We start from the raw sequence: 12,344 nt of genomic DNA on the forward strand, positions 1-12,344 counted from the left end.
GAGGGAAAGTGGATGAAATAAAATGATAAAGCTGGCTGGATACAACCCCTGATAGCCTCCATTTCTAGAGGACAATCCGGTGGGGGGGAGGGGGGGAGGAGAGAACCAGAGTTGCTTTTGCAGTTTTGCTGTTCATTAGGTTCAGATCTACACATGTCTTCAGCATCATGTCAGGTCTGAGTTTTCTTCAACTTAAACTCTGGGAGAGAAGAAGAACTAGCCTCACAATGCTTTATTAACTTTCAGTAGTGCTTTTTATGTAAGCTTGAAACCTGTGGTACAGATAAAATTTCACAGTAAACAGAGTTGCATGTAGCTTAGACTTTCTCTTTTTTTACATAAGCTGCTACAGGAACACAGGCAAGAAAATGAATGTCAAAAGGCAACATGTAATACGGTACCTTTTTGCTCATTATCATTGGTTGATTTCACAGTTGCCAATTCTTTAGCTGGTTGTTGGCCTTTCAGTACAATTTGAGCCTTACCCAGAGGCCTAGGAAGTTGTAATGTATTGGCATAGTATTCTGTTATTATTATTATTATTATAAAAAGGCACAAGTTTTTGCACAAGAGGTCTGAGAAGCATTCTTAATGTACCATCTCTCTTCCTGGTTGTTACTCTCTATGACTGGCAATTTTTTCTGGAAAGGTGAGAGGATGTGTTTTTAACATCACACTTATGTACCAATACCTACCTCCCAATTTACCAATTTCTAAAAAACTATTCAGGAAAGTCTCAAAGAGGCCTGAAAACCAGGCAAATATGGAACTAAGTAATCAGGGCAACCACAGCAAATGGCTAGTTAGAGTGTACAAAAATTTTAACTGCTATAATGAATGAGGGAGAGGAAGTCAGGAAAACACTGACCTTTACACGACACTATTTTTTTCCCTTTATATTGAACATATACACAGAGCAGAATCTCAAACCGCACTAAGTTTATTAAATTCTGAAGCCACAAACTTACTGTGTCCAGCAATTCGATGAATTTGGAGAAGTAATATAGCCAGCAGACTCGAAGCATCTGCAGAGAACAGAAATAATTCCAGTCTAAAAACAGCACCTTTGAAAGCAGGAACTTTTTTGTTGCAGTTTGAAAATCTTCATTAAAAATGTCAACTGTAATTAAAGAACTTAGTGATTTCAGCACATTGTAGAAAAGCATCAATAAGGAAATCTGCATGCCCGCTTTTTGTTTACTTTCTGAATGATTGTACCTATGCCACAGGACACTTGTAAAGCTTCAACAGGTTTAAAAAGGCAACATACACAGTTATCCCTTTTACATCCCTTGTGACTTTCCCCATTGCAGTTTTGCTGTATTGCAGGTCAGCATAAGAAATGGAAATTGTTTGGGAGTGTTGTGGAAGGGGCAGGTGACATGAGAAGGCTAGCAGATGACACAGAAAAAGTTTGGAAACTCAGAAATGCATAAAATATATGTAGAGTTCTGTATAATGTCAACCTATTTTATCTTTTAATACCACAAATATACACGATTTCTTTTTAAATGTTAAAATAAAGGGGGGGGGGAATCAAATGTATTCTCTGGTACGAAAGGAGGACCAAAAGAATTTTCACAGATTTCTAGATCAATGGGGGAAAGCGGCGTGCTCCAACTTTCTGTAATGCTCTGAGTGGCTTGGGCTCATGCCCATCATGGTCAGTCACAGTTTTTATTATCCATATCCACTCATTTGCAGCTCCTTGCATTTTAAGTGGTAAAGCCAGATAACTTTTTAAAAAAGAAATCCTGGAACATAATGGAGCACAACAATTCTGCCACTTACCCTTAAAGCCATAGGTGATGAAGAGTAATCAACAAGGTCACAACCATATGAATAACCTGTGGCCCAGCCAGACATGAGAAACTGCAGGAAGAGAAAGATATTTCAATTTGCACTATGTTAGAATGAGCATTGCGGAGCAGTATGATGACCTGTGCAGAATGGCACATGTTGTATCTGCCAGTAAGAGGTAGTACAATAATAGTAATAATAATTGAGGTACAAGGCAAGGAAGGTGAGAATGACCATTCGAAAAAGTGAGCCATGAGTCTCAGCCCTGATGGCCTTTGTAAGAATGGGAGTGGCCTTTTTCAATAGAACAGAAAACTCCTTCACAGTGGACAATAAAACTGGCCAAGTCTGTGGGGGTTGGGGTGTTGTGTTACTGTGGCAACCAACATCAACAATGGTCTCTTCCCAGGCACCTGGTGGAGTCTGGCTAGAGTCTCCCCAACCCACAGTGTCTTTGGAGCAAAGGAGAGCCCATTGCACTGTTTCGAGCTCTCCCTCAGCCCTCTTCCAAGATTTAGGCATGCTTTGCCACGCCAGAAGGCAATGTCTCCCCTTGCTTCACCAAGACCGGTGCAGTCTGATATTAGGACTGGCTGTCTCTGTTTGCAGTAGCCACCACTTCAAGCATTTCCTTGTCATCTTCCAAGAGGAAGGTAATTTCCTCATCTTTGCCTTCCATCATCATGGAGGCAAGTGGCTCTGGAAAGGTGGCAGAACAGCCAAACAAGGGTTGAGCCTTTTCCCATTCACAGGCAACAAGACAGAGAAGGAGAAACAGAAAGAAAAACACAGCTAGGACAGACACAGGGGAACAAGCAACAAAGGAAAGGAACCAAGCACTGAGGAAGAGGAGGAATGGAAGTTAAAGTTCCTGAAGCAGGAACAGAACTGAGGGATGGAATTACCCAAAAGGTGTCCTCCAGCTCAGTGGGAGAACAGTTGAGGTACAGGGTATAAAATTCCAAAAAGAAGGGAGAATTGTTGAAAAAAGGAGTTTTTGTAGATGGGGTTTTATTCACATTCCTGCAGTAGCAACCCCACAAATGATAAGCAAGGATTGCCTCTGCAGTATTAGACGTGAGATTTCATATTCAGTGAAGTGGAACTGCTTTTACTTCTTTAAGCTTTCTATAGCACAAAAGCATGAACACGAGTATATACAGTCAGGCAACCAATTAAATGTATTGTCAAAGGCTTTAACAGCCGGATTCAACTGGTTGTGGTGGGTTTTCTGGGCTGTGTGGCCGTCCCACCACAACCAACCAATTAAATGTTTCTGTGGGCTAGTAAAGCTTGTAAACTTACAGTCCCATCCAAAGTGGGGGGGGGGGGGCTAGAAGGCCTTGACGAAGCAGCGCAGCCTTGCACTGGCGCATTCACCATCCTGCCAGAGGTCACGGATCCCACAGCCTCACCACCACAAAACACAGAAGTTTGAGTCACAGCAGGACTGTGTTGGCATCCTGTGGGGAGGCGGGGATGGAGCTGACATCTGGCAGTTCCGTCCTGGGGTTTAGGGCTGGCTGCATGATGCACCTGATCTTGGACATATGCTGTCCTTTTGTCAGCATATGTAAATCCTGTGGTGCTTTCAGGCAGTGGGAAGGTTTTGGGGCTTTCCTGAGCTCCTTGTGCCACCAGAAGGCCCCATTGGCGGGAGCAAGGCAGCTCCACAATTGTGGAGCATCCTACCACCTCCAGATTTGGATGGGGCTGCCCGTCACATAGACATTCATAAACCAGAAGACAATATAACATTACAGAAGTGATGATGTGTAGGTCTTTGTGAATCACTTCAAGCACACGTACCACCGAGCAGAAATCAAGCCTTTTAAAATAATTCTCATAAAATTCGTATTAACTCTTATCAAATCAAATCTATATTGAAAATACATGCAAGTCACCTCTGAGCATTTTCACACTCTAATCAGAATATAAAATAAGCCCAGCAGCACCAGCTTAATTACAAAATTTGTAGTCTAGTTTATGGAGGATTTATGTGAGTTCCTTTAGTAGATATGATGCTAATTTGAAGCCAGAAACCAAGTTTGCTGTTGTTGGCTCAATAACCCTTTTTGAATGGATGATTAGCATTAAGAATATTTTAGTAAGCAAAACTGTAGAATATGCATTTCAGTCATGCTGAGCAGACATTTGATTGCATTCTGATAGGGGTCTTAGACCAAACTAGTTGGGGAACTCTCATATGCCAACTCCACAGTCTCTTATCTGTGTATCAGAAGTAGGCAAAGTGGTGATGATATTTCACACCCCAGGATTTCTCCCAGAAGAGGTTCACAGGAAGGTCTTGGGTGCTCACATCCCGCTCCAAACAATATAGAGTGAAATGAACAAACCAGCCTGCGGGATTCAGCTTAGTTAATGTCTTCATTTGCCTTCATAGTAAATGGGCTTAAAGGAGAGAATGCCCCAATTCCAATCAACCATATTGGGTTGTATCCAGGCCAAGTTTTCAGCAAAGATAAGGAACAAAACTTTCCTGCCTCGCCCTTTCCTGCTACAGCCCTGTTATTTCCCACAAAACACTGTCCCTGAGGGACAAAGGGACCTTCGGAAAGGCACAAGGGGCAAATCACAGCATCTTGAATCCTCTGGAGCAGGAAGACGGAATTAGCAGAAATTACAGAAAATTTACTCTGGATACAACCCACAGTGTGGGGGGTGGCAGGAAACATCGCCAGTAGAATTAAAGCCTCTGTTTATACTGATTATATCTCACAGAGTTGGCAAAGGAAACTTTTAATGGCAGGGGCTGGTCATCTTATTGTCGAGTGAACTCGGCAGTCCCAACAGGACTTCTGCTGCCACGGCATGATCATGAAGAAGGTGAGAGATAGAGCTTTGGCCCTTCTAGCTCCTTTCCCAAGCGTGGAATGGGCTCTTTTCTCCTTAAATGGCTTAGCCAGGTGGAAAAGTGTGCACTGTCATTCCCAACTGCGAAGCTGAGGTATGAGGTGCTGCCATTCAGAAGGCAGCCCCCCCCCCATTCCGATCTCTGCAAGAAAGGTCAGTTCTGCCAGACAAGTGAAATAAATAATCTCACCCATCTATTCCCATGTTGTACTTACTTCGTAAGTCATATAAAGTGAAAGAGCCACTACACCAAAGTTGTAGGCAACCATTAGTTCTCTTAGTTCAAAAGGCTTCCTGTTCTCCATGAGCTTTGGTCCCAAATTAGTGACAAAATATATATAGGCTGCAATAATAAAAGTCTGTGGAAAAGGTGAAGCCATGAGCGGGTAACCTTCAACTCGCGGATCTAGAAGAGAGAAGGAAAAGCTCATCTTAGTGCTTACCAGTTCTCAACTATCTAACATATTTTCCACTTAAATGGGCTGTATATTTTAATAAGGTCATAAATCACTAAAGGTGCAGATGCATTCACTTAGGGAATTTATAACAAACTTTTCAGCAATATTAAAATCTAAAACAGTATAAACTGCCACAACCAATAAAAACAGTCAAAATAACTAAAGTTAATATTCTGCAATCTGAAATATCTGTACGCTGAATGCACATGAAACTACTGATGGTCTGTAAGAGAAAGACAAGTTTATCTAGGCTGTCTTACAATCACCCAGATCGCAGGTTTCACAAACTGTTTTCCATTTTTGTAATCCTAGCCTTACTGCATTGTTTACTGGAGGCCCTCCTTGCCTTGGAGGCCCTCCTTGCCTTTAATTGAATTGTGTTCCACATTTTGTAAATCTCCTTGAGTCTTAGGGAGAGGTGGGCTCCAAATTAAGGTAAGAATAACAGTCTCAAAAACAAGATGGAAAAAAGAGTAAGAGATGCACCAAATGAACTATGAGCACACAGTTTCCCACACACTGAAGGTGAGAAAAACAAAATTATTCATCAGTTGCAGATGAAAACAAGTCAAGAGAACCTCTTAAACAAGGTTTTCTAGCCCACCTCAATACTTAATAATGCTGCCCTTTCCACCCACGCTTCATCTTGTCCAAGTTTTCCAGCGTTGTATTAAGGTCTTGGATAGATAAATGGGTTAATCCTTCAAAGTGGGAAGTGGCTGTATCATCCTCAGCCTTCCCACAAGACCACACCCTTTTAATCATACTACACCCTGTTAAATCCAGTGAGAATTGCAGGGTTGCACAATGCAAGAACAGTAACTGAACTTGCTTTGTGCGTCACGCTGCCAACAGCACTGATATGACTACTCCAAATGCAAAGTTTATTACCTCACTCTTGGGGTGCAGCTAACTGTGTTTTTGCTTTTTTTCCCCCCTACCATAATCAGCTTTTAGGCAGGTTACACATTCAATGTAAGACAAACTATAGTTTTTAGAAAATCAACCTAAAGATACCTGAAAACAAGTAAATCAAAATAGCTGCAGTGAAAACCAGATAAATCAGTGTTCATGATCATTAAATGACTGAGCAATTAGAGGGGTTTAGCCTGACATGCAAAATAGGTGCGTGCACCCAAACATGCTTAGCAAATGTACCAAAGTATGAAGCAACTACTACAGTCTCTGTCAGCAATAGTCAGCACCTATATCCCATTAAAGGCTTTTGATATGATTTGAATATTCGGCACCACACCTGGCTTAGGATAGCAGCCAGTAGGAAAGAGTGTTGGACAAAAATTTCAGGTTCATATGGGAGTTTGCTGTTTTTGTTCACCCTAATCATGGGGCCCTGTACCGATTTCTTCATTTGAAAGCATTGTGTTCCTAACAACACAGAGAGCAAGTCGGTGGTGAAAGCTTTGCTTCTGACGCATGACATGAAAGGGCTCAGTCACACTTCTAATTCACTATGCACTGTAGAGTGATAAACATAAATGTGTGGACTTCCCACAACATACTGAAATGCTACTATACTAAGTTACAGGTAAAATGAATATACTAAAATACAGGTGTACATTTTTCTAAACTATTCAATTTGTATTTGTGGTAAATTAGGTTTCACAATTATACCCAATATTACTAAAACACCCGAATCTTTCACGTTTGGGCCAAAAAAGGATATTTGTTCCAATCATTTCTCTCCCCATCAAAATTATTCCTATTAATGGGAACACCATTAGAATAATGTGAAAATGCGTCTCTTTCTGAGCTGGTATTGTTTAACATCCTACACTGATACACAATAGAAATAACACAAACAGCAAATACTAAACAAGTACTGATGTATAGTGGTTCAGAGGAGGTGGATTTTAATCTGGAGAACTGGCTTTGATCCACATGAGTGGCAGAATCTTATCTGGTGAACAAGATTTGTTTCTCCACTTCTACATTCCTGCTGTGTGACCTTGGGCTAGTCACAGTTCTCCCAGAACTCTCTCAGTCCCACCTACCTCACAAGGAGTCTGTTGTGGGAAGAAAAAGGGAAAGGAGTTTGTAAGCTTTTTTAATCTTCTTACAGGAGAGAAAGGAGGGTATAAATCCAAACTCTTTTTCTAGTGTTAAAAAGTTCTATCATACCTCATCCAGTCTTCCCCCAATAGTTACAGTATTGTCAATTCTGCCTCTTTTCTGTAATCACTGGAGTGGAGTTTCAATAAACTATAGGGCATAAGCTCTTGAGCAATGAACAGGGGCATATTGCCCTAGGGACATGGAGACACCCATGTCCCCGGGCGCATGCTTTTCAGTCATGTAGGGGGGCGCCGGACACCCTCCCCCACGTTACGAAACAGCATGTGTAACCCCTATGCCCAGAATGGGTTGGCCCAGAAAATGCACCCGAGCTGCCCACCATGGCACCCTGCCCCCCTCTTGGCCTCCCTGAAGGGAGAGCAGGATCTGGCCTCCAGGGGCACTGGGGGTGCCCCCTGGCCTATTTGCTTTCAAAAGCTGACCTTCATGGAGCCCGGGGGGGGGGGTGCTCAGAGGAGTTGTCTCCGGACGCCATTTCCACCCCAATACGCCTATGGCAATAAACACAAGTTAACTTCTCTGTATACACAACTTTCTTTGCAAGAGATTTATGTTGAAGGAAGGGGCACAACTTGGCAGCTGTTTAGAATGAGGAAGGTGGGAAAGGATTTATAATATTGGGAAAATTGGCAGCACAAGGGGACAGTTTTGGTGAAAATATCAGAAGCATATTTCTCACTATCTTGAACTTCAATTGCAGACAGCATGTCCAAAGACAATATGTAACATACAGAAGATGAGTGATCAAGGATAAAAAAGCAATCCTATAGCAGCAGTACTGGGCATCATTAAAAAAGTGGGGGGGAAAGGACAGAAGACACACATATAGTAAGGATTGGCTCCCATAGACGCATTCCACTAGTGGAGGTACTTTTTTTCCAGAAGAAGGAATCTTTCTCCAGTGGAAGAGACTCGAAGTCTTTCACATTAGTGGAAGAAGGTTTCTCCTACTGGAGGAAACTGCTTCTGCAATCGGAGTAAAACTGTGAGATTCAATTCCAAGTGTTGCAGGGAAAAGGAAGGGACACTCTAAGACCGTGGTGGCGAACCTTTGGCACTCCAGATGTTATGGGCTACAATTCCCATCAGCCCCTGCCAGCATGGTTCGCCACCACTGCTCTAAGAACTAGGAACAGTCAACATCACAGTACTTCAAGGAGGCCCCTATCAAATGGACTAGAAGTTGACTCTTCAAAGCCAGAAAATATGACATAGTGTCAGGAGAAACAGAAGTCTGGAGTTCAAAACTGAAATGAAAGAAACAATTGTGGCCTCCATACTTATTATTGCACCCATTTCAGAATATGTTTGCTAAACCTCTATGTCCCCCTCCCTTATGCTTCAGCAATTTCCTGTTTCCTTCTTCAGTCTCTGCTTTTATGGTGCCTTTCCCCTCTGCAATTTTGATCCGTTCTCCTGCTAGTATTATATCAGTTTTCTTTTCTCTATCTCAATTATGTACTATTTGTCAAACTATTTCCTATCACTGGAAAAGTGCCCCCTTTCTAAATTCAAATTGAAGAAATTAAAATTTCTTTCAAAATTCACTTTTGTGCAAACAGATTTTGCCAGCTATTGAGATGAACTACATATGCAAAAAAACCCCACCCAAACAACCCCAAAGCCATACAACCTAGCTCAGGAGTCTGCAACCCGTGGCTCCGGAGCCACATGCGGCTCTTTCAGCCTTATACTGTGGCTCCGCGTGGCCTGGAGGTTGGAGGGTAGCATGGGTGTGTCCCTCCAGGAAAGGTGAGTGGAGGGGCTAAACTCCACATGGAGTTATCTCTCTGGCTCGGGAGATCTTTGGGGCCGTGGAAAACAGGTCCAAGTGGCTCTTTGGGTGGTAAAGGTTGCTGACTCCTGACCTAGCTCTACCTCTTACAAAAACAGATGACAAATACTATTTAATCAAATACTTCTCCTCTGTAAAAGGTTCCCTGCTTGATGAAAATCAGGATGTCAAACAGAAGTGTCGGGTAGAACCTTCTCTGTGAATACAAGAGACGTCCATTTTCCGGATTCTTTTGAAAAGCAGGAGCATTAAGACATGGGTCATTCCACACTTGTATAATAGTCTGGTTGAAAATCACGAGTACCGTCATGTGTACTCTAATCAGCCACTGCCTCAGTCCTATATTTTATCAACAGGAGGCAAGATAGGTCACAAGTGATAGTGGAGAAACTGATTGGGTATGCATACAAACAGCCATTCTCATCACCCATGTAGGGGATGGATGTGAGGCCCATGAACCTTTGTGACAGGGGGAGATACAATCCTGATCTCTCTGGATAGAGGTGTGACCATGGCACTCTATCCAGAGAGATCAGGACTGTATCTACCCCTGTATCTACCCACAAATATTACATCTAGTGTGATCTGAGCCATATCTACCCCTGCTCCGCCCCTCCCCTTCCCTCCCAACCCTTTGTCTGGGACTGATGAGGCTTATCTGGTGAACTAGTTTGTGCACTCCAACACATGCCAGCTGGGTGACCTTGAACTAGTCACAGATCTTTGGAGCTCTCTCAGCCCCACCTACCTCACAGGGTATTTGTTATGAGGGGGGGAAGGGAAAGGAGTTTGTAAGCCCCTTTGAGTCTCCTTACAGAAGAGAAAGGGGGGATATAAATCCAACCCTTCTTCTGTTCCACCAGGCATTTGGTTGAGGCTGTCACATCAATTAGCCTTCTTTATAACATCAGACAGTCTCTCCTCAGGAATGGAGGGGGAGGGTTGTGAGTAAAGCCACCAGCCATTGGGTTTTAATGGATTGTAGTCTAATTTATTAGAGTTTCTTATTTTATGGGGAGAGTATATCAGTTTAATAATAATGATAATAATAATAATAAAAAATTGTTAACAAGACCATTTCCTTATGGAATAGCATTGCATAAAAATTAACTATGCCCTGTTCCACATAAAGACCGAAGTAAAACAGGAACTTCATCCACCATTTCCTTCTGCCCCTCTCATGTGCTCTAGAACCACCACCCCTTCATTGTAGCCTGGTTTGGACTAGATAATAAGTGTGGGGCATGGAACACATGGGGGAGAATGATGGGTAAGTTACAATTTTATTTAGGTTTTTATGTAGAACAGGGATGAGCTTATCATTCAAATAGATCGTTTATAAAATTCCACACTCTGTTCAGCTACACTTGAAAGTTTATTATATTTTTCTTATACCACACACAATTTTATGTTAGAGTAAAGCAACCTTTATTGAAACAAAAATGATTTAAATCTGATAATTTGAATACCTATCTTTGATAGCAATTCAATAATAGTTATATTTGCAGATCGTTTCTTCTTATCTGTGTAAATTTCAGAGGAAGAACATGATTGACTCCTGTTTTTGCTTAAATGCTCTTTTTTAAAAAAAAATCCTTCAATTTCTTTACTTGTTACAAATGTTTTCAATGTATCAGAAATAATGGGACAACTTGTATCAGAAGTAACATTAAAGTGAAAAAGTTAATATCAAGCCTCTTGAACCTCATCTTTAGTTAACAACCAATATTTCATACCATCCCCACACCTCAGACAATGTATCTAAGTGGCACTATACAAATAACTAATGTGATGTGTGAGTTAGAATGCTAGTCAAGGTGTGAAGAGACAGAGTCAAATCCCTACCTGCCATGATACATAATGGGTCAATTTGGACCTATCATTCTCTGTTTAAACTACTTCACAGGATTATTATAAAGTTAAACCTGTAAGAATGCCTTCAATGGAAGAAAAGAGGGATTCATATGTGCTAAAATAAATGAATACATTTTTTCCAATATCACATAGTATTCATGAATATCAGGCTCAAGACTCACCAGCACTTTTAATCCATTCATCGTAAAGTGACACAGCCGTTGATGTAAGATTGCCTAAAGCCATTTTCGCCGAGGTAAGTTGGATTTACGATTTCTCCTGATGGAAAAAAAGGGATATTTAGTATCTGTGCAGAAAAGGGATATAAGGTTATTTTTAGGGAAGTGCTAAGAAAGCTGAGAGGGTGAGAAGCTACCTTTAGCACCCTAACTATACAACTGAGTCACATTATCCCATGTGCATTTCCGCATAAACCTTAACGGTGACTAGCTAATGAAAAGTAGGCCCTGTTGGCTGCGGCTGCAGCTCCTTCTCAGTTTTCCAGTTCACACCGTCATATTAAATGGTAACCAGTCTTATAATCAAATAGCATTTACAAATCCCACAGTGGTAATATTATGGACAGAGGAAACTTCTCAACAGTTTAAACACATGCATTCCATTTCCATCTCCTGAAGCAACAAGATGGGATTCAGATTTAGTCAGTTCCTCAGCAGTTTGCAGGGCATAGTCTTCCCACAATGCAAAGGTAATAAATGCATTTTGTAAACAGGAAGTTAGTTTATAAAGCATCGAAATAAAGTATACGCTTACGCTCAATGTCTTATTCATTCTCTAAGTAGTCATCCCAGTTATTCTCATTACTTCTGGCCACAAGCACGAGTGCAACAGCAAGGCGCACACAAGCTCAACTGCACATCTGTCCCTATAATGCAAGTAGCATGGGACCCTGGAAATCCCTAATTACAGCACAGGTTTCTGGAAAGGTTAGTCAGCCTATTCAATTCATTCTTCATTTATTGTATTTGTCCGAGAATAGCCATACCATCAGAATAACATATGAATCTGTCTGCTGGTGCCAAGAACGGAGTCTAAGCACACCTGCATTGAGCTGCCCTGGTCACGTTGGTCAAGCAAGCAACTCAACCATCACTGCAAGCAAAACTCATGAAACTGAACCTTGTCTCCCCAGTTCACTCATGACATCATCGTTATGTGATGGTTATGTGAACACAAAGCTCTCTTTTGCCTCCAATTCTGAATGACAGTCAACTCAATGCACACAGTGAACATATACTTAGGGGATGCGTATACATTACTCAGTGGCGTAGGAGGTTAAGAGCTCGTGTATCTAATCTGGAGGAACCGGGTTTGATTCCCAGCTTTGCCGCCTGAGCTGTGGAGGCTTCTCTGGGGAATTCAGATTAGCCTGTACACTCCCACACACGCCAGCTGGGTGACCTTGGGCTAGTCACAGCTTCTTGGAGCTCTCTCAGCCCCACCCACCT

At 41.9% G+C, this 12,344-nt stretch overlaps 1 protein-coding gene across 8 annotated transcripts in view; it reads right to left on the bottom strand.

The window, feature by feature from the left end:
- The window catches only part of ELOVL7 (ELOVL fatty acid elongase 7), a 39,816-nt gene that overhangs the window by 6,881 nt on the left and 20,591 nt on the right, over positions 1–12,344 (bottom strand). For all 8 annotated transcript variants that reach the window (XM_048502587.1, XM_048502592.1, XM_048502588.1 and 5 more), the window contains 4 exons: positions 11,058–11,154; positions 4,890–5,080; positions 1,792–1,872; positions 969–1,025 (listed from right to left, as the gene is read on the bottom strand). In XM_048502587.1, the coding sequence (XP_048358544.1) occupies positions 969–1,025; positions 1,792–1,872; positions 4,890–5,080; positions 11,058–11,121 (393 nt within the window). In that variant the 5' untranslated portion in view covers positions 11,122–11,154. The remainder of the gene's footprint in view (positions 1–968; positions 1,026–1,791; positions 1,873–4,889; positions 5,081–11,057; positions 11,155–12,344) is intronic.

Source organism: Sphaerodactylus townsendi, linkage group LG07, assembly GCF_021028975.2.
Source record: "Sphaerodactylus townsendi isolate TG3544 linkage group LG07, MPM_Stown_v2.3, whole genome shotgun sequence".
NCBI classification, from domain to species: domain Eukaryota; kingdom Metazoa; phylum Chordata; class Lepidosauria; order Squamata; family Sphaerodactylidae; genus Sphaerodactylus; species Sphaerodactylus townsendi.